Below are 24,521 nucleotides of genomic sequence, written 5' to 3' on the forward strand. Positions count from 1 at the left end.
GCGACAAAACCTCCCCAACTTTTCCATACTCATAAGAAATATCTACTTAGAGCAGAGTCCACCGTATGGTTCCGACTATAACATAAGCATGTGTCAATATATCAGTGTCAAATAGTGATCATACCAGGTGTTCGTTATAGGAGATGAGCGTATCCTGCTCCCCTAGTGTCAGCCATCATAAACAAGCGTATGTCTAGATTAACAGAGTCAATGCCTTTCTGATGTAGGGTCATTAGACAATGTTCACTCAGCATACATGCCTATGCAAAAACACATTACGCGATATCTACTTAACGTAATTTCTGAATGACTAAAACAACACGCGCATAATTTAAGCGCATACTATGAAATTTTTGTGATGTCTTCTGATGATCATCGACTGTATTGCAGTTGTTGTGACGTTTCGGTGGAAAATTTCACACGGTTCTCAAGCAAGTGATATACAAAGTAAGTGACCATGTTTATATACAGGAAGGATTAATTCAAGGACGTCTTTAACAAGAGCAGTTTGGAGATATTGGTCATATTGTCATGAATATCTTGTGTTCGTTGTTTGGTGTTGTTGTGAATAACAGTAAACAAATCATTTTCCTTTATTATAACTAACCCCTACCAAAGGAGTCCACTGAACAACCCCACTACTATCACAACCTGTGTCATAAATCACAATTAAACAGTGACGGTACTAGGTGTACGAGCAAGGGTGCCAATCTGGAAGATGGCACTGTTCTGTTCACCGTTTGTTTTAAATGAGCAGTAAAATGTACAGAAATATGTGAAAATCCGAATATAACTTTAAGATTCTTGTTTCAGAATATACGGGAATATTTTTTGGCGAACTGAAATCTGTTACGTTTATCACTCAGTCCGAAACGCCTGCATTTTAATCTACATTTCCCCCACACTTCCTCGAGTTACCATCGAACGAAGATTTCCCATGGAACAGAGAATCAGTTTTGTTGCCAGTGTTGACATATGTACAGTGCATATTTCATACACGTTGAACAAAGAAGAGGTTCACGTCGAAGCGAAATGGCATTCAATGCATACATCACGTCTGTAGTGAATATAAGAAGAGCTTCAAGGAAGTGGGGTTCGCTGAAAGCTTTATTTTTATTGCAGACGTGTTGAGGACATTTCCAAATCTGACGCGTCAGTGACAAAAAATATGTCCGTTGCAAGTACAAAATGTTTGCTTGCACCACGTGTTCCCGTGTTTGTTCAGCTTAACACTTTCCAGTTGTTTATGACGGGTGTCACCGTCGGGGCAGGATGCGCTCACCTCTTCGCGAACACCTGGTATCATCATTTTTTAATAGAGACTCATGAACACATGCTTATTATATGGTACAAAGGACTTGGCTTCAAGTTTAGATTTCTACGATTATGGCAAGGCTTTTCAATTGTTAAAACATATTGTCACTCTAATGTTATCTTCGTGTACATTCCTAGTCTCTTTGGGTTTTTTATTTCAGAATGTCTTAAGAGAACATTTTATGGATTAGGTGGTCAGCTGTGGATGACTGCGTGTCGTCCTACCCCGACGGACCTTGCTCATATCAACCACTGGTATATCTGGATGAGACTAGGTAATATAGCCTAGATTTAGATAAAGATACGAGCACGGTTGTAATACTGACAAACCAAGAAATATAATTACAAAGAATCTGGTATTCAAACCAATGAGCGGCATTGGGGTAGCCTCATGGTTAAAACTTTCGTCACTCCGAAGTCCTGGGTTAGAGCCCTTATGTGGGTTCAATATTTGACGCCCAGTTCCTCTTTCCCACGTCGTGATATTGATGGATATTGCTTACCGCGCCGTAAAACTTTACACACCCATTCAAGAAGATGACAGAGCCACTAGTGACACACAAAGTTTTATAATGTATATTCCAACCAGTTTGAATGAATTGTGCTGTTTCCAATACGCTTGTCAACACATGTTGACAGTAACAGAACCTACATTGAGACGTCCATTCAAATGTTATAAAGATTTGTTTATCAATATCAAGTTGTTCATTACACAAACTTATCAATCGAAATTATTAAACGAAATCATATATCCTTGATGATCTTTTCAACTGTAATATTCATATCTTATGTGAATATTCAATATTAGTGGAAGGCAGTGGTAAACGTCAACTCATAGAATAATTAGCATCGAGTATCAGCCGATATAGACTCCTTTTCGTGTAATGCCGCCCCGATCTGGATTAAATCGGCAATCCGAGCTTGCTGAACGAGGTGACTATAGAACGGGATCGGGTCATCAGGCTTGCTGCACCGGCTGCTGAATATCCTCATATCGCAGTTGCGTAGATCGATGCTTCTACAGTCAATCACTGGATTGTCTGGTCCAGGTTTGATCGTTTATATGCCGTCGTCGTATGGGAGTAGTTATTGGAGTTTGACAATTTGAAACAGCTGCGCCTTTTAAGATAAAAGCCCAAACAACTTAAGAGCTATCCACCAAATCAAATTATATACTATGGGCTTAAATCGATTTCAGCAATGAAAATATAAATTTGTAGATCACTTAAGCAAAACAGACTAATGACACAAGGTGGAAGAGGGAGAGCGTGTTCTGTTCCGCAAATTAGCACCCGCGTTTTATTGCTACAAAAGATGGTTTGCAATTCTTCTGTCATATAAACAATCAAACGTAAGCCAGACTCTCCGGTGATCAATATCATGAACACTGATTACCCAGTTGCGGCACAACGTCATGTTGCCAACCAAGTCACTCAATACAACCACTCGATCCACTGAAACAAGAGGCAGTTCATATGAAGGTGTGGAAACTCTGTAAAGGTTGGAAGTATGAGATAGCATAGCACATCAGTTTCACACGCAACATGTCATCTTCGGGAGATTCCCCGGAATGTTTACCATAACATTTCTAGCAAGACATGCCCAAACCTTTGATGGTGAAACCGTGACTTAAAAGCTTCGCTGTAAGTACAACGTGTCTTTCCGTGGAATTTGAATAATATGTACACGCTTTCAAGTGCTGAAGTAGCTGAGGAATGTGGACGCCAGGGAGCTAATGGTATATTGCTCGACATGAAAGGGAAATTCATGATGGGAAAATCGAAATCATACAGTTTGTGAATTCAGCTTGGTGCAAAGGTTGTCATCCCCTGTGCATAGATAGAGATAGAACGCTGAATGTGGTTTCTTGGTGGTTTCCAGGATTTCCAACTCTATGGATAGATGAGGTGAAAATACGCATTAACGTTAAATTTAAAAAGAACACGTGTATTTCAATCAGACCATTAGTCCTTGGTATCCATAGCTGTTTCATGGATGTGATATTCATTAGAACAAGTCCAGTGTACAAAACCTAGTGGTTGATTCAAGTGGTGAATTACACATCTAATGTGAATATGCGAGAATGAGTGAGTGAGTGACTTTAGTTATACGCCGCACTCAGCAATATTCCAGCTATATGGGGCGGTCTGTAAATAATCGAGTCTGGACCAGATAATCCAGTGATCAACAGCATGAGCATCGATCTGCGCATTTGGGAACCGATGACATGTGTCAACCAAGTCAGCGAGCCTGACCACCCGATCCCGTTAGTCGCCTCTTACGACAAGCATGGGTTACTGATTATCAATATTCTAACCCGGACCTTCACGGGTAGAATATGCCAGAATGAATTACTTAGGGATTGACACTCCTCTAACTGATACAAGTGTTCAGTTCCAACAGAATCACTGCACAAGAATACATACATGTATCTATCGCCTTGGTTGAATCCTACAGAAGAGACCCGTGAAGATCCAGGTTAAAATAACAGGATCGGGTGGTCAGGCTCGCTGACTTGGTTGACACATGTCCTCGTATTGCAGTTACGTAGATTCGATGCTCATGATGTTGATCGCTGGATTGTCTTCAGACTCAATTATTTACAGACCGCCGTCATATAGCTGGAATATAGCTGAGTGCGGGGTAAAACAACAAACAAGCCAAAACAAGCCAAACCAAGCCAAACCAATCTTACAGAAGAACTATGACATTTCAATTGGAAAGAGAGCACTCTCTCATCTCGCCTACATCAGGACCAGAGTTCGATTCCTCAAGCGAGTGCAGTTTGTATTCATCATGTCGATGTTGCGACACCCACCCACCCACACACACACACGTTCACTCCTCAGAATGATAATGCATTAATTTGTTTACGAGCACAACGTGTGAATATACAAGATTCCTTTCGTCATTTTTCAGGTGCACCCATTTATTTGTTAATGATGACTAGTAGTGGCCGCTGCATATTCAAGACAATTTGTCTACCATGTCAGTGTAGTTACGTATACATTATACAGATATGATGGAGACGAAGATATGCGTCCATCTTCAGCTGATGATTTGCCTTAATCATCTGACTGTAATTCCGTGAATAAAATGTATGAATAATTCACTTGGTAATTATTACGCAGGATTATGCACATGTATGCAATCGGACACAATTCAGAATAACATTACACAATATTGCCTTATTACATTGTCTATTAAGACTCATATGTGATCATATTTACATAGGAAATTTTGCAAAAACATCCAAGAGCTTTAGCTTTAACGATTCTGGGAGATCAATGCATGCCTGGTTTGTGTTTTAAAGCTGTGTGGTATTTTATACTTTAATCAATCAAACTTTCAAATGTTGTTTTTTTATAATAATCTTTACCATGGCGCCCGAACAAACAACATAAAGGATATGAATTTCTTTTTATATATTTAATAGCGCAATCAAAACAATAAAATAAGTTAAAATTAACAAAGCCTCATATTGATTTAAGTGACCGTGCATTAATGTATTTGTTTATCGCGCATCGTTGCAGAAACTGTTTAAGCGCTCTCACGTTCTGTAATAAGCTTGGCATTGGAAGCGCACTGGAAGGAAGTATCTCGAAGGAGGACAGTGGCTTCCAGCTTCTGTCTTGCATGTACAGAAATCTTGATCATATTAATGCTGTGTTTGCCATTTTTACACAGTGGACCGTCATGGTTTTTCCAAATTCAGGCCATGTGTTGTGAAACCATTAATGCCAACATTTCGATGATCAAATGACTTTCAAAATAATATTTCTTGATATGGATTGACTTGAAAAACGTGCATTGGAAGGCATTTGATTGCGATTGTTTTATAACCCGTTTTCATATTCAAAATAGGTCCTAAGCTACCGATGCTGGTCGTGAAAGATTAAATTTAATCGAATGGCAAGGTACATGTCTGGAATAACTCTGTGTCATCGTACCCTAAATTCGTGTGATGGTGTTCATAACATTAACCACTAGATCCCAGTGGTATTTTATGGGGATTGATAAGGAAATCTAAACAGGTTTTGTTCAACTATCCTTTCTGTTAACCGTGTATGGCAACAATGGCTTTCTCGACAATAAGACTGTAAAGTTAAATCTGATTCACTATAGTGTGATCAACTCACACATAAATCTCTATCAGGCAATAAGTTGGCATACCCGTTGTATGACGCGCCGAATCTGAGACGGGATCTAATGGTTTCTTCGTCTCGCTGAAAGTCCTAATTAATATTCACAGCAGTGTAAATACCTTGCCCCACCCCCACCCCCAAACCCACCGCCATCCCCACACCCCCAGTAAAGTTCAACTTTATTCATACACGAATCCTCAACACTCAACTACACGCTGTAGTCAGCACTACTACCGCCATATCAAAGCTGTAAGATCAATTGTGTCTGAGCCAGACAACCTGAGGTTGATAGCATGAAGCTCTCACATTAAACAATCAGATTTACTGATTTCACTCGGCTCTTACAAGTATTGAGTTCTGAGGCAATTACGTCCTGAATAACACATAGAATTCGCCTACTGTAATAGTTCTATGGGGCAAGAGAGAATATCATCAGTGTATTTGACTGTCACGTCCGACAGATGTTTTGTGGTGGCATTTTACGTAAAGGGTGATAATTCCCAATAATTGCTAGTACTTCCAAACATCATTCTTTATTATAAACGTCGAATACAACATAAATTATCGTCCAATTTATTACTATTATTATTGCAAATGTAACTAATATAGATGGTTAGCTGTCATCCTGGTAGTAATTAACATATATAATTAGTTGCGATCCATGCAGTACTTGAAGCTTCGCGGAGACAACAATAGCGCCGTTCTAGACACGTCTTGTAAACGTTGGTTTCTTGTTGTCATTTCTGAATCGAAGTGTGTGGGTTGCGGAAATAATCAAATCTATTTTCCAGTATAACTTCATCTTTTTGTCATTATTATTATTCGCTGAAGCTGACTCCGACGGATCCCCTTAGTCTGTTGTTTGTTAAACTCAAACACGTTTTTACACCTTAACGTGTTTGGGAATAGACAAAAAAAAGCTGACAATCGGGAAATATGGATCGGAAAATTCTTAATACCGAAAGTCAGATATTGCAACAATTACATTTTCGCTGCCGAACGTGTGTGTTTTTATTGATGGTAGACGAATTATGTTACTTTGGGGGGTTTGTGTAAGATGAAATCTGGTCGAAAACTTCTTCAGGAAGTCTCTAGAGTTCCTTAATATCCAATCTAATACTGACTGACTTTTCCGCTTCAGTTGAAGTGATAATTAAGTTATTATCTCTAATGAAATTACATCGTTCGGAAGTATGGAAAAAGGAGATAGTTGAAGAATTATGTCGAAAACGCCAGCGTGGATAGAATATATATATTTTACTTGAAACAAACTTGTCAAACTGGTGAAATTGGATTGGACTTTTAACGCTCAAGAAATCGAAAGTCTGGCGCGCAGAAAGTACTAACCCGACGCTCAGCCACTCGTAAACACGGCTACCACAAGACATTAACCAGGTTTTCCACATTAAAAGCCTAATTTGGCTAGATTATGTTATGGCTGTTATTATGAACCTATGAAGCGTAACACAGATATGTATTTCATGAACAAACTCACTTGGATGTTTGGAAGCGTTAACGCAATACAGGAGAGCGTACAGTCACCATTCCTTTAAGAATTGAATGATAAAAAGTACAAGTTAATCACGCCGACACTGCTCACACAGTGTCCATGGAGACGTCGTGTCAATATGTAATGTGATTTACAGCACAAACACTCGTAGAATATACGAGCAAAGTCAGGTAAACACATCGGGAGCAACATGATTGAAAGGCGAGGCATTTTAATCAAATTATAGAGATGATTGTAGCTAAACCGTTTGAATTCTTAAGGAACAAAACATTTTGAGGTAAACAATTGTGACTGATGTCGGAAAGACTACAACGTTTTTGGTTCTCTGAGAGGAAGCCATGTGTTGTTTGTAAAACATTTCCCGAAGATGAATAGCATGAATCAGTGTTTCATATATTTGAATGTCAGGCATGGAATCAGTTTGGATAATTATGTTTTAACTGAATAATACCTTTCTTAATCAAACCAAACTTAATATCTGTGGGTAAAGGAGTGATTGGACCTGCATGTAAACAGCAAAACCTCTTTAACTGGGAGGCCATATGTATGTATGTATGTATGTATGTATGTATGTATGTATGTATGTATGTATGTATGTATGTATGTATGTATGTATGTATGTATGTATGTATGTATGTATGCAGTGGCGGATCCAGAGGGTTGGGGGTTCAGGAGTTCGACCCCCCCCCTTTTGAAAATGACTTAAGATCTCATTGCAGAACCCACTGAACCCCCTCCTTTCAAAATTCCTGGATCCGCCCATGTGTATGCATATATATGTATGTATGTATGTATGTATGTGTGTATGTGTGTGTGCATGGTTGTGCGTGTGTGTGTGTGTATGTATGTATGTATGTATGTATGTATGTATGTATGTATGTATGTATGTATGTATGTATGTATGTATGTCTGTGTATGACATTTACTCTTCAAGAAACGTAGGGTACTTGATTTTTGGTTAGAATTGTAGGAGGTGAGATATAAGTTTCAAGTACTTTCTATTTGTTCGATAACCATGCACTAATCTGGAAATGCCAGTTGGCAGTGAAGCATGGCAGCAGATAAGAGAGTAAAATGATAAATTTCAAAGCTGGCGTTTTTAGATCAGAAGTGTGCTGTCCCGCATTTGTCAAACATCCGACGAGGCATACTGCTGTGGGTCTACAAATAACGATTTAAGATTGTCTGTTCCACTCCTGCGAAGCCTGGCCAAGTTCAGCCAACGTGGTCGGTGCCCTGTGACGTCGAGGCACGCGTGTGCCTATCATGTCCAAGACGTGTTCAATGAATTGTCTGTACTAACTGCTGCCTATGTTCTGGATGTGATGGAGATTATTCCACCCCACACCATGACCGATCCCCGGCCAAGCCTGTCATGAGGTCTCCGGTTTGAATTGGATTGACGTACATTTCGACGTCGCGAGACATGGCCACGCCTATCAAGGAAGAGCAAAATGAATAGAGACGCTTCCTGAAACACATGACCATCGATGATGACCCAAGTTTCGACGTCGTGTACACAACTGTCGTCCCTTAGCCCTTGGACGATTTGAAATAGGCGGCATTACACAAGGGTAATTGAGCATAAAAATTAGCTGCATGTCGACGATTTCAAATAGTCTGCCCGTAATACTATAATATATCCGTGATGTTGACAGAAATAATGGTCCTTCCTGAAACTCATATAACACACGCGTTTGCTGCAACGTGCGATCTACCAGGTATGTTCTGGGTGTTTACAGACTGAAACGTTTTGTACTGGATGGCTATCGTCAACACTTACCTTTGTTCTCAAACTTTTATCACCATTCAAATTTCACGAATATTTGTTAAGATTATGAAACCGTGTTTATAATTACAGGAAACATAAAAACGTTACTTCCTGGGGGATGACTGCTAATTTATGTTGCAAACATTTCTCTATCTTATAACATAGTGAAGACATCATTGTTCCAATGTTACACAACTGCTAAATGTTACAGGCAAGTTGCAAGGAATATAAGTTGGTAATCAGCGGCTAGTTAACCCTTCGTCGTTCCAAACAAAGGCAGAGGGAGAGTTTCCCGAAAACGGAAACCTGAGTCTCATCATGTGGCGTCTTATATGGAGGTATAGCTGGTGTACATACAAAATCAAGCTGAACTATTCTCTTCCGATAAGCACTAGAACGACAACAAAGGATAGCTAACTTCTGCAGACGGGTCTCAGGGCGTTAATGCAATTAGAACAATTAAGTCCTGTAAAAACTGATTATGCGTTCCTTTGGCTCAGTGCTCCATCTTCACGGAATCCTGAAATATGCGTGGTTTCTTTTATCTCGGAAATGTGGTTTTCCATTTAGGTGTATTGTTAAAGCGCATGGCATGATAATTCTCAATGCTTTGAGGAGTAGCAATTGCAGCTTTTGCCAGAGGCTTACTTGGGCTGTTTATACAGTAACAGATTTGACGAGTTCTTGAAGCCTTTCCATGTGCAACATAAGACTCGTATACTGTCACGTATAGGGCTCATTTCCGGTGACTTTCTACTATGATATATCACAGCATGTCATCTCAGTTTGGGAGGAAATGAGTGAGTGAGTGAGTGAGTGGGTGGGTGAGTGAGTGAGAGTGAGTGAGTGAGTGGGTGGATGAGTGAGTGAGTGGGCGAGTGAGTGAGTATCGATCCTGCGTATGCCACGTCAAAAATATATCTTCCTGTTGTTACTGCATCAAATGTTTATATAGGATCATTATGGCAAACATGTATCTAACCCATATTGACTGAAATTAAAGACATTTCACTAAATTGTCATTTTGTTTGCACACCCGAACCACGGCAGAATCCAGGAACACTGTATCCTGTCATCTAAGGGACGCAATACCACACAACGGCTTGTAAATAAAACATAAGCGACAAAACACTTTCCACCACTACTAAAAGCAGAGTTGACTGGCTCTTCCAACGGCGTCATACGCATGTGGTTTTGAATTACAATTGAACACTGGGGTACGCGTATCCTGCCCCACCGGTGACACCCGTCACAAACACATGCAACGGCAGGGACTTAAAGGCACAAGTTTCAGACCATTGGTTTCCAAACGCTCCATGAAACGAAAAAAACGACTCAGTTTTTTAGCTTTAACTAGACTTAAACGAAGTCTCTGAAATAACTAGTGACATTTTAAGACATTTGTGGCTTAACGAATAAAGTCAATAACCCCTGATGTTCAGACTTATCAAAATAATGTAGAATTGTTTTATGTCTTGGAGGTTATATCTAAGCCTCAGATGCTGCTTCCAAACAACGAGGGGCGGTGGGGTAGCCTAGTTGTTAAAGCGTTGGCTCGTCACGCCGAAGACCCGGGTTCGAATCCCCACATGGGTACAATGTGTGAAGCCCATTTCTGGTGTCCCCCGCCGTGATGTTGCTGGAATATTGCTAAAAGCGGCGTAAAACCAAACTCAGTCAGCCAGTCAGTCCAAGCAACGAACAGGACGATATATCCTGGCAAGTGGTGATGATGAGGGTGATTCATGCATCGCTGCATCCTGATGACCGAGGGATGCAAATCAACATGACGATCTATGGAGCTGGAGACTACAATCCCGTGCCCCACCACAACGAAGCGATACGAACCCAATGAAGAACGGTAGCAGTAGGTCACGTCCTTAATCTTACAACTGACACACATTGCATTAAGACGCGGAAGATCTTATAATGAAGGGTCACCTTCTTAATCCTACAATCATATCAACATGAAAACAAAAGAAACTCAGTGAGCGGTTTCTCCTCACAGACGATTACTCATGAAAACAAATAATTTCGCTGTGATTAGTTCATGTTTTATTCGGTCGATGAATTTCCTTGTAATACAGACAATCGTATGGTGGAAACACTGATTAGTTAAATGCCTTTGTACACGGTTGGTAGAACATTTCCCACATAAAACGACACTAAAATAATGGCTGAAACGCCGCAAAGACGTTAAATGAAACCAACCATTGCATGCTTCAAGCTTCTTACACATATAGAAGCTATGAATTAAGAGTTGATATTCCTTCAAAGTAAAACCTACAGGAAGGTCTCTCTTAACAGCTGAAGCTTGAGAACGCTTGTTCGGATGTGCTTCACCAAGAACAGTATTATGATGTAAGCAACTTACAAACATTTAGTTTGTTTAGCCAAACGTATATGTTTTATATAGATTTTTCTGTAAGATAAGCATTTAGAAGATTTACAAATGATTTTGTTGTGACAGCCTTCATTACACTTTTCATTTGACTACCTCTAAACTGTACCTACAAAACCATGTTTCATTAAGTAAAGGATACGTTTGAAATGTAATAAGTTTACTTTTGCTTTTAATACGAAGTGACAAGCTATCACCCCATTAATCACCGATTGCTTCTAAATACGGATCATGAAATCTTACAATAACCTGATACGATCCATCGCGAAATTTCATTTCGGTTTATTATCTTCTACAGAGAAAGCGTCTACCGTTATTGGAAACTGAATTCTTCATTTCCACTGATAAGAATGTGAAAAAAAAAACAGGTGGATACATTTACAGTTTTCTAATGAGTAGGTTGTTGAAGACAGATAGGGTATCTCCACTTTCTCCAGTATCGCATGAGGCGGTGAGTAGACTAGTGGTTAAAGCTTTCGCTTGTCACGATGAACAGCCGGGTTCGATTCCCCACGTATGTACTGTATGCTAAAACGGTGTAAAACCATGCTCACTCACTCAAATATCGTGTTTACACGTCACCCAATATGTTTACTTAAAACTCTTTGTGATCATGTGATAAAATAGAAAACTATTATTAATATACATTCTAATAATAATAAAGATACTAAACGTCAGTGCAAAAGAATTTCCAGTCTTGACGATCCATAAAAAAAGAATCCATTTCACCAAGCTCATGCTCTTTATTTTGATTATTTTGGTCAATGCTGTATTCTCAGATCCCAAGGGACTACTCAGCCCAAACTGTCTCACAAGGCACTGGAAGGTCTTAACAAAATAGTGCATCAGTGCCATAATTCTTTACAACCAATAAATGTCACCCTAACTGTCTGGTATTATTTGGTATCATTCTAATTTGCTGTCGTCGTTATTCGAAATTCTTGTTCAGTCGAATATATCGACATATATTTGTGTTGAAGATGTATTCAGCTGAATGATTTACTGAACTCGTTGAATATTCAACGTCTATGCGGTACATACAACTTATTAAGAGTTGACAAAGCTCATAAACTTGCCAGATCTAAATGAGGTCACAGGTTCCACAGTCATCTAACTAGCCTCCCTTGGGCACGCCAGAATACTTTGATCGTGGATCCGAAGCTGGTTCTGATTATGTTTCTTGGCATGTCAGCACCATACACGTGCCCGTTGGTTCCCCAAATTGGTAAATGTCTGACACGTCTTCACTTGGTTTTCCTCCTACAGCGCTGAAACCCATGATATTATGGGACAACTGATCAAAGCAGCGTTGAACACCACTCACTCACTCACACACACACTCTAGGTCTAAACAGAGCGTGATATGAAAGCTGAAATTGCACATTTAATAAACTGGCAATTGCAAATGAAAAAGTAGCGATCATTTAATGGTTTCACATTCATCCTTACCGAAATGCATTTAGTAGACTGACATGTACTTATCGTATTTAAATATACATGTCTTTTTATATAAAAACATATTTAAAGATATATTTATCTACAAACGGTAAGAATTGTTACTTTGCCAAATCATTCTACACTTGAGTAGGGCACCTATTTCATTTTGTCTCTGTGGTCTTGAGACAGGCTTTACATGTAGCGATGTTCGAATCTCTTTGTAAGATTATGTTACGTCAACTGTTGATGATGTGCCTACGAGTCCTAACACCACACATGAATGACAGCATGGGATTATGGAGACACCACATATGTTTCTAGGATCTAACATTAGAGTATGTAATACGATATATCTGGTGTGCACTTGCGTGAAATTAGCAGTTTGTTGTGGTTCGAACCAGGCTTTTCATTGGGGCATTCGTGTTTCGAAGCATGTATTCGGTATGAGAAAAACTGCATCGTTGACTTCAGTATCACACAGATGGTGACTGTCAGGTTTTGACTGGGAAAACCGGTAGTTGATAGAGATATGGATACTCGGCATTAGGTATGATGTCACAAATTTACCATTGTGTCCATGCGATACTCATTTTAATCTTCAACAAAACGTCTGTGTCAAAGAGACCTGTCTGCCTTTAAACCTCAAATTTATCATGCAGTACACATCATGCCTAGCCATTCATATTAAATCAATTGCATTTTCTCTAAACGTTTCCTGACGACTTCAGAAATTGGACATAGTGTGGAAAACATCTTCAGTTGAAATCAATTTATTTATTTTTGCATTTTCATTCTAAAGACTTGCATTAACCATGTTTTGACCCGTTCTGATTTTCGGAAAAAGTTAATCACAATACATAAATGTGTTTTATGTCAAAGCTTTATAAGATATGACACACACACGTGACATGATCATGACATTGTGTGACACCACTCTTCGTTGACAGCAAGGTTCGTTTGATGTTATCGATCCTTACAATAGTATAATGAAATATGACGTCCACATCACAGGTGTTGGAAATGGATGTCAGCTGTATAATGTGCAATATCATTCGTGTCAAATTACTGCCTTTGATCGACATAAAAAGAGTTCCCGTTTCCAATTAACGTCAGTGTGATGTTACATTTAACGCATTGGAAAATGTTATATTTCAGTTTTATGTCACACTTGTCAATATTTGGACAAGCCTATATCAGGCTTCTGGTGTATTTCCACTCATATAATTGATCTGAAAAGGTCGTTTCTCAATATTTACAAATAAGGCTATAAGTTTACAAAAGTCGAATTGCAATAGTTTATTGCAAGTACCATGATCATATATATAGTTTTATGTACATGTTATGCATGTTATTTACCATTTTAAACAGCTGTAATTTCATGGTTGATACATATTATGTTTTTGAATTATGCACATATGAAATGCCTTGTATTACCATTGGGCATATACAAATTCAAAAAAAAATAATATATTCCATATATATTATATTCCTGTATCGCAGGTCATGCATGACTGAATGATTAGCTTTACTAAAACTAATAACAATACACACTATGGTTTGTTTGTTCATACGTTGGTTAACGCTACACTGTTGTAATATTCCGGCTATTATACAGCGAGGTGTAATCGCGTCTCGACCCGACAATCCAGTGATTGTTTGGCGGAGCAACAATCAACAATGTTGGGAATACGAGGGCACGCGATGAACCGAGTCACTGAACCACTTGAACCAGTCAGCGCTCACGACAGCATAGATTGGTGGGATCTAATTCTTCGAGGTTCACACAGTGCCATTATATAAGGATTATATTTTTTTCTTTATACAATAAATCATAAAAGTGAACTAGCTTGACACATTTTACGATCGATCTGACAGGTTAATATAGAAGATATTGATTCCAAATACACGCAGAAACTTTGCTGATTAGAACGTCTGAAATACAAACGTCAGACGGTGTTGAGAGAGTTCGCTAAAGCTTCTCTATTTTAGTAAAGCAACCATTATTTGTTGAAGACAATGAATACCGTGATCTCACATACCTGCAACATCAGCTATATATATACACTGATGCGGGTATTTACATCAATCATGCATCATCAGATACCGCATGGCAATACCTACTCCAGAACATAATCCATTATTTACAGTTTGAGTTGTCCCAAGAGAAGGGGTCGTAGCGTGCACCTTGCAACACGCCTGTATCATGCTCTCAAGCAACATATGCTAGTTACAGGAATACACCTCCACGGATTATCTTTAATAAACAAACGCTCATAACTCTTAGAGAAAGGGCCGATGTTATTTGAAACAGCCCTGTCTGTTCGTGATAAGCAATATCGCATTTCCATAGTTACGCATAAAATCCCATATCCTTCTGTAAATAAGCGCACGTCTTGCATTATACGAGTAATCAGTGGATGCGTGTGTTTACTATAAAGGACGAGCACCACGTCTGTAGACATGCTGGCCTGATGTGGGACGGCTGGTGATGTTGATGGATTAATGTTTATGAATTCGCTTCAGCATCATGTGGCGTGATGCCCCCAAAACGAAAGAGCTGGCGGCTGTTTGTAACAGACATGTTGAAGTACGTTCAGATTAGCATCAAATTGCCATTCTGGGAAGCCTTTTGTACTCTCGTTTTACATATTAAATCGGATAAATTTTATCTTGCTGGTATTTATTAAATTAATTTTCGGCTTCTTTATATATTTTACATAATTGTAGGGAGTTTCCATAACATGTCCATATATGCATAGACTTGGACAAGCCTCTAAGGTAAAGATTGATAGCTTACATGATAATTTCTAAAAAAATATTAGACAACAGACTGGTGTCCTTCGCTTATCTAGACTTGTCTCTTCGAATGATAGAATTACTATACATCCATATGGGTTCAGCATTCAGTACAGCCTTGGAGCAAGGCTAATACATACAGCGTATAAGACATATACGTAGCTCACATGTACTATTGGTTAAAACTCAGATCCCCTGTCTGAAGATGCTAAAACAATGTCTGGAAACAATTGGTACATTTAGGAATGCAGTCTACTTCCAACAACACATTCTGTATATGCTAAACTCATACTTATAAGCATTTGATCACTTTAACAACACAGTATGTACATGTAAAATATGCTTGCACTCGTGTGGTAATTATCGCCTGGTAAACATAACAGGCGTTTCGTGTTTAATTCCAATATATACAAACACAAACCAATAAACGAGCTGTGATGCTTATATTTATAGCTCGCTACTGCACGCTGTGACTCTTAGGTAATCATTATAGCAACTTGGGATCCTGGTTGTCGTGTTGTACAAGGTGTTGCTTCTTCACACAGAAATGTTATGTCTGGGATCATGCATGTTAAAACTACCGTCAATACACTGTGTTCACCCAGGATTTGCAGCGTCTAATTTTCCGTATTCTAAATGATAATGACGGTTGATGGACGTTTTCATATAGTAGATGAATTAACCATGACCTATAAAATTATTGAAATGACCGTTTTTGTTATTATGATTGTGATAAATAGTCATTTTATGTTTACTGGATCCCTTTCGATTTTGAGATAGACGTAATTGACAGATAAACCTGTCGTAAAAAGATTGATGTGTGGATATAATCAATGAATTGTCTGGTCCAAACGCGAATATTAACACGTCACCGTGATATTGAAATATTACTGTTTGTGGAGTTAAAATATAAATACAAACTGCGGCATTAAACAATATGCATTTCTCTTTTGATCGTGTTATATGTCTTACCATATTAACATACTGCACTGAAATAAAATAGCCAAAATATATGATATCGCCCTTAAAACTGAATGTATAAAGGATAATTATATGAAGTATCTATTTCATGTTTTAATTTGCTTTTCAATCTGCAATATTATTACATGTACATGTCACTGATATAAGAAATCTTTATGAATTATGACTGGTAACATGGAAAACACTATCTGTGACCTACCGAGATCAAAGGTTAGGGTTTAGTTCCACAGCGAGAACCACATGGTATAGAAATGTGATATTCTCTCTTGATAACTTGTCAGTGAGGCTAACGGAAATGGGGATAGATTTACAGTTAATATGACAAGTAGAAGTATAGATTTCCATCGGAGCGAGAGTTGAACGTATCTAGGGATGTATGTCTCGGTATGCAAATCGCAAAACAAACTGATTGACAGATAAAGCTATGTATGACAATTTAAAACTGTAACGTCAGTTAAATGTGAGGTTATAGACTATTGAGTACTCCAGTATATACAGTATATTTGCACGTAACAAACTCATTCATAGTCAAGAGCAACACACGACACACAATTACCCTCACACCATGACGACACGGAGAGCGTACAAGCGTGTTGTGATTAATAGACGGACAATTGACGAAGCGATTACGCCTTCCGCAACGTGTCAATTAAGTGATTATGGTTATAATGGGCAAATAATAGCTTAGGTTAATAAGCAACTCTGCTGCATTTGGAACTACAGGTTACATCATCATTACGACGACTACATATGAATTTTAGTTAAATGGCACATGTCATCAATGACAACACATCATTTACACAGGTAAACACGCAAATAACATGACTTACCTGTATATTGTAGCACTCGTCCTTACATACAAAGTGTTCATGTGCTTGAGCCACGACCAAGAATGACAGAATGAACGGTAAAGCCGACTGGTCATTGAGGAAACTGACCATGGTGGGGCTGCTATAGTTTATCCAGTCTCACATCCTCGCTTCATACAGCAAGGCGAACAACCAACATCTGTTCCAGGCTATGAACTTCACTTCATCCCGGCATCGCGCTTGGGTGAGAAAAAAAAGCAGGAACTATTTTTAGAATCTCCTCCTCTCTTTGTGTGTCTCTGGAAATTATTCAAGACGTTTGTATGCTTTAGTGCTTCATGAAATACTAATACACTCTCACAATCCCTTGCTCCGCCGATGCTGACTCTGGCCAACTGGAACAGTTAGTGTTTCAGAAATAAGAAGCTCAATATTGCCTCGCGACGGCCTGTCCACGCGACCCACGCGGATGTTAACGTAATTACATATCCCTTTAAATATGATCAGAGGATGTTCTTGGTGCACAGACCTAATTATTTCACTGAACCCTGTGTCAAGTTTCCGTTAGCCGCGCGAGCGATTATTGAGAATGTTTAAATGTTCGGAAAATCACTGGCGCTATTTGAAGCCGCTTCCATCTCGAGAGTAGAACGATTGAAATTAAAGGTGAGCTTAGGTCTGTCTGTATGCTGTAATTAATTGGCTTTTTAGAGCACGTGACTTGAGGTTAGATCTTCCACGGCATGGGTGTGATAAAGAAGTTTTTATGTGTCGCCAAAATAGAACGATGGAAGGAGATTTAAGAGGCAAGACAGAGTTCCTGCGACCCCACGTTCGAGTTCTAGCCTTAATCAGCTGAGAGGACTGCCGTATCCGACTGTCACGATAGTCAATTTAGTCTTTAGCTCTCTCGGAGTGGCTACTTTCGTTGCTAATATGTGGCATCGTGTTGTTAGCACGCGTCACTAATCCAGGCCGCAGTGTTTGGAGTAATTATTTGAGTTCATGATTTATTGACTTGTTGATTGGGATTATTCCAAAAGTGAACAGATCGATAAAGCACGGGAAGTGATTGGTGTGTACTAGAAATCATGAAGTTTGTAAGTTAGTAGGATTAAAGCACTTCATTATCAAGATATGCACCCAATGTATTGTCGCATTACGAGTGAGTGAGTTATGTTTTACGCCGCTTGTAGCAATAGTCCATCAACATCAAGATACAGGACACCAGAAATGGGCTTCACATTTTCTGTCCATCCGGTAAATGGAACCTGGCTCGAACGCTTTAACCACTTGGCCACCCCACCGACCTCTTTGTCTTACACATCGTAAACTGTTTCACACAAGGTTTTGGTACTTTCTGTGTAAATAACAACACAAAGCTAGATTACGCATATTATTGCAAAACCATGCATAAATAACAAAATATGGTTATTTTACGTCTACCGTAAAACAGTATATAATATTTAGATATTGTTTTAGAATTCAAAGCATAGTCACATTAGGAATAACGACAACCGAAAAACGAATCGTGCATAGCACATTAAATTATATTATTAATAATTATATGAGGACAGTTCCGTTATTTATCTCCCTTTGTATTCAAGCAGGTGAGCGGGTGAATAAAATTCATGTTTTCTATTTTGAGATGGACGATAATTTGCTAGCGAACCACGCTCAAAAGCCATTTGCTAATTCAAAATAACTATATCTGTTATTAACGGTTAATGTAAAGTACTTTTTTTTTAGTAGTAGGTTTTGCAATAATTGGTAACTAAAGTAACAAATGTCAACTAAGGGTCTGTCGTATAATGAATTTTACTTGTAAAGTAAGAACCTGAACCATTTCACACAAAAAAATAACATAGAACAAATATGAATGTGTTGTCTTATACACAAGTACATTCATATAACCCTAGCCTGATGGAGAGTTGTTGACTTATCAACGACTGCCATCAATGGGGAATATACAGTGTTGTACAGCCTCAACATCTGATGAGCTTGTTCATCCACGTACTGACATTGCTATCGGGAGTAAAGGCAAGAGACAGACAAACTAATCAGTTTAAATTTCATCTACTTGATCCGACACAGATATCTGGCTGAGTATTTCATCTTCATTACATTTTATAACATGTTGATGGACACCGCTTCATCCTTTTCAATATGATGACCATTCCAGAAAAGCAATAAGCTTGGTTATATGATTAGTCAGTGTATATAAATCTCCTGATGGGGTAGTGTAACATTATTGATAAAGGTAACCAGAGTTGTAACTTGAAATTCCCACTAGTAAGTCCTCACGTGTTTGGCTGGAGAAGTTATATTCGTATGTTTTTTGTTCGTATGTCTATGATTTGTCAATCCTTAGATTAAATGTTAAACGTTGTTTTGTCTGATTATACCAAATTATACAACCAACCTAAGAATGATGTGTTTGCTTTTTTTCACTTTTTTTTCTTATGACGATTTCTCATGCAATGCGGCATTCGTTCACTGCGTTGTGTGCGATCCGGTAAATATTCTCCCTGGTTGTTTATGTGCTTCTAACCGGATTGACTTTAACACATGACCTTTCATCACGTTGCCATAGCAACCATAAAACTCTAAACTCACCGGCATGATCCATTTAGAATTGGGTTACACCTATCAGATGTTTCAAAGAGTGTTTCAGTTAAACATCTGAAGAGACAGGTTGCTGCAGAGTCTTCATCATTGGCAAAGTGATAGGTTCCACCTTTGGCATTTTGGTGCTGTCTACCTGAGTAGGGACGTACATAAAGCACAGGTAAATCAAATGCTAAAAACATTTGTACAGGTTGTAGGGAGACAGGGTCTGTAATGAGATATTTCTACGCCAGAATCGAATTGCAGCCAGTAAATGATTGAAGGTGGACTTTAGAACTAACGGTTGAATTTTAGCATGTAGTCAACGTAGCCTGGTATGATGACACATAATCATATCACATCTCCAGAAGAGCATATGTTTGTCCATTTGATTGGAATATGAACCCGTGAAGATACGGGTTAGAATTGATCTTCAGTAACCCATGCTTGTCGTAAGAGGCGACTAACGGGATCGGTGGTCAGGCTCGCTGACTTTGTTGACACATGTCATCGTATCCCAATTGCGTAGACCGATGCTCATGCTGTTGATCACTTGATTGTCTGGTCCAGGCTCGAATATTTACAGACCGCGGTCATATAGCTGGAGTATTGCTGAGTGCGGCGTAAAACAAAATTCACTCACTTACTGAATGGAATAGTGCAGCATAGCACCTACATCCCCACTCCCTAGGGTACACAACTTCCCAACCACGCCGTGTTTGTCGGTGGTAACGATTGTGTGTCATCGTACCGATATGGCAAGGATTGTTCATGCCGTTAACCACTAGTTCTGCTGGTCAGGGCTCAGTTAGTCACAGAACGTCGTGATGTAACAGGACAACTAAGTAACTCGACATCTGATGACTTGCCAGTTGGCATACTGTACTTCCTGTAAATGTCGCCCTAACGTATATCACTGGATACTTATATATAATAATGCTCATCATAATGATAATAAAAATAATGATACGGTCAATGGTGTGCACTTGTGATTTCATTCACAGCCCTCAGGTGAGTATCTGAATCTTAACAGCCAAACTACCATCTCATACATCGTATGTTAAGTTACTGTTTATTATATATGTGGTTTCCAAATCCACTGTCTGTTTTACTTGAGCACAAAAGTAATTGGGATCAAATTCTTATGATTAGCCCGTATATTCTCCTACTTTGGCGAATCTATTAGAGGGCATACGGTAACTCATGCTCAGCAAGTATATAATGTCTTTTGAGTATAGTGTTACGCCGCTTTTAGCAAAACTTCCAACAATATCACAGCTGGGAACACAAGAAATGGGCTTCATAGGTTGTACCCACATCGGGAATCGAACCCGGGTCTTCGGTGTGACGAGCGAACGCTTTAACCACCAGGCTACCCACATCGCCCGTTCTACTCCGCCACCAGACAAATACTCACGAGACACATATATAACTACGCTGTATTAAAAGCATATACAAAAGATTCATGATAATAGATTTATATAACAATGACAACAAAAATAATACATATTTAGCATGAGTGCCACGTTATCGACAGAGGGATTTCACAAAATAACTCGCAACATTATCAATAAATGGTGCACTGAAATGGAACAATAAATACTTTATACCTAAGGTCGGAAAACACCTAAGGCAATACGTTTCATCAACTGATTGTGCTCAGAGTGTTTAAGCTATCTGTCCTCCATTAAGGTTATTGAACGTGTTCGCGTTCCGTAACCATAGTGTCATTATCTGATCAAAAACCTGTCAAACCCTTTTCAAATGTTAGCATATCAACCCATGGTTGCTAATGGCTTGTGTTGAGAGTGGATACGGTTGGGTGGGATTGTGAAGGAGGTAGTGATTTGGGCAGATTGAACTGTATTTTAGGTAATGATATTGGCTTAATGTGGAAGTCAGTTCGAAGTATGTGTCCCTGTCTCCGTGTAAATATGTTTCGGTCACTCGTAAATACGTGCTTGTCTCCCGGTCCAATCACGTTTACACGAAAATGTCGTAAAGGCCGGCGTAAATGGGCATTGGGTGATTGGGCTCTGCCTTATGGCCTGGCGTTGTAAACCCGTTGGCGTGGTTCATCGTTCATGCGATGAGTCACTGGTTTCCCTGGTTCAGTGTCGATCTCAGATAACTTCACGATTGCTCCCTATATACTCGAAGTAAACACTCTTGACAATGAACACTCAAATTTACTTGGTGTTTGGGATGGTCATGGTTTACTGATCAGAAGTGTTGTGCAGCAACGTCCAATCGTAACCATTCGCAATCAACATCTGTCGGGATTCAGCTGATGACGAGTCCAGGTGTCCGCCAGTACGATCTTTCAGGTCATCTTCTGATCTCTAGATCTAGTGGTAATCCAGAGTTTGTGAGGTAAAATGTAATAACCGAAATCCGAATAGTGTCAGCGATATAATGAACTGCAATAGATACGAGTTAGTGAGTGAGTTTAGTTTTACGCCTCATTCATCAACATTCCAGCTATATGACGGCGGTCTGTATATAATCGAGTCTGGACCAGACAAGCCAGTGATCAACACCATGAGCATCGAACTACGCAATTGGGAACCGATGACATGTATCTACCAAGTCAGCGAGCCTGAACACCGTTAGCCGTCTCTTACGACAAGCATGGGTTACTGAAGATCAATTCTAACCCGAATCTCTTCAGGGTCCAACAGATACGAGCGGTGACGTAAGAGCTGTGATGAGCAAAACTACGAAGGAGACAAACTGTTACAGGTTTTCACGTTTCAGGTGAAATACTTACCATGGTGACAGGCAACATTTCAGTGGGCACCTGTCCTGAAAAAAGTGAATTTTGTGGAATGAACAAAGATTTCACCACGCTGGGCTCCAAGACTCCTGATCAGAAAAGCCACAGGTTCATCTTCTCCAAGACTCCTGATCAGAAACGCCACAGGTTCATCTTCTCTCATGATAATCTACGTTTAGAAGGAGCACATGTTGGTGATATGTAAACCCGGGTATGTCCTTGTTTTAACACCATCACCCAGTAATTAAACAACAGTCAACACAGTGGAAACATCTAACTTTTCCCCATAAGAAGGCAAAAGGTTAACTCTAACAGCTGTTAATGGGACGATGCCGGTTTTCTTATATTCAAAAGAAAGCTAACCGGAGGACTACATCCTTGAAGGTCAGACCATTAGTTTCCAAATGTTAATCTGCAAATCCGTGAGACTAGCAGGGCTACACGTCGTGGAAAACCCAACAAAGTTGTGTTTTTCTATACTATGATAATGCAGCTTTACACGAATATGCTGCAACATGGAACAGTATGACGCATTGAACATTCTCCCTGGTCACCAGAGTTTGCACAAAGAAGATTTCCGAAACTTGAAGAAAGAATTTTGTGGCATGATGCAAATGATAATGGCGTCAATTATACTGCAGGGGAAGGTTTTTAGCACAGGGAACGACCAGTGTGATCCAAGTTTTTAGCACAGGGAACGACCAGTGTGATCCAAGTTTTTAGCACAGGGAACGACCAGTGTGATCCAAGTTTTTAGCACAGGGAACGACCAGTGTGATCCAAGTTTTTAGCACAGGGAACGACCAGTGTGATCCAAGTTTTTAGCGATTCAGCAACGTTGGCAGAAAGATGGTCCTCGATGTCTGAAAGTGATTATAAACAATGTTACGTCTTCATTCCCATGTTCAAACTAATACAGCAGTTAATCAGAAATATAATAACTTGTTTGGAAACCAACAAACAACAAAGATATGGGATGTAATTGACATTGACTTGATAATTGAATTCTATAAGAAACTAATTTCACAAAATAATAGAAAACACATAGGTATTACAGCGATAGTACACATTCACAGGCAGTATTATACAAAACAGTAAGTGTAGCATTAACGACTATGATGGAAATATTCCCCTCACGGCAACAATGGCCATCTTTCTAAAATTGCCTGACTATTCAGGGTAAGAATGATCTTCACTCAATTTCTGGTCTTCTTATAACTTGAGATGTAATGTGAGACTAGAGGCAAGAGTTAGTTCCCTTTACAGTCCGTTTGAGCCTCAGCTATATGAGATCATAAAAACCCACAGAGGTGAACCTTTCTACAAAGTTGACAGTTACATAAAATGTAAGGGTCACGATATTCTGCGACTCCACCCTATCACTGTGACCTTAACCCCACTGAAATGACTTTTAGATTACGTGACGTAGAGGTTTTGGTTAAGGAATCCCTTAACAGAATCACGACTGAAACTTGGCAAAACTGTGTCAACAAGGTAGCTAACGTCATTGAACAAGGTTACTGGTCTCGGGATGGCTTACAACAGGCAACTGTGGCATCAGTTGTCATCCCTTTAAGTCATGACTATGACACTACGACGGACGTGGAACCGACAGGTCTTCCGGAATAGATTTTGAGATGTCCCCCGCCATGACTGGCTGTTCTGTTTCTGCGGTTTCACCCCGCCGCGACAGATACCAACTTTTGGGTTTTCAATGATGATTGATTCCAACTTTTTGGTGGAGTCCGGAAATTTTCAAATATAAGAAAGCTGTTGGGTATTAGTAAATGATAAACAGGTGTACTATTTATATTTATGTGGCAATTTTGTACAATGATAAAATTTTCAATTCATCGGTCCGTTTCTGACTCAAACGGACTTTTGTATATACTTAACACAATGACACCAGAAGATTCTACAACTCAATGGTTCTCAATGAAGTGGAAAGACCCATAGGATTGTACTACCCTGAAG

The 24,521-nt window shown here is 39.3% G+C and overlaps 1 protein-coding gene across 1 annotated transcript in view; it reads right to left on the reverse strand.

Annotated features, from left to right (window-relative positions):
* The window catches only part of LOC124275532, a 51,034-nt gene extending 33,323 nt beyond the window's left edge, over positions 1-17,711 (reverse strand). The window contains exon 1 of the mRNA XM_046711110.1: positions 17,186-17,711. Coding sequence (XP_046567066.1) covers positions 17,186-17,296 — 111 coding nt within the window. The 5' untranslated portion in view covers positions 17,297-17,711. The remainder of the gene's footprint in view (positions 1-17,185) is intronic.
* Positions 17,712-24,521: the final 6,810 nt, after the last annotated feature.

The sequence above is a fragment of the Haliotis rubra genome, unplaced genomic scaffold, assembly GCF_003918875.1.
Source record: "Haliotis rubra isolate DU_JTF1 unplaced genomic scaffold, ASM391887v1 Scf20, whole genome shotgun sequence".
Classification (NCBI taxonomy): domain Eukaryota; kingdom Metazoa; phylum Mollusca; class Gastropoda; order Lepetellida; family Haliotidae; genus Haliotis; species Haliotis rubra.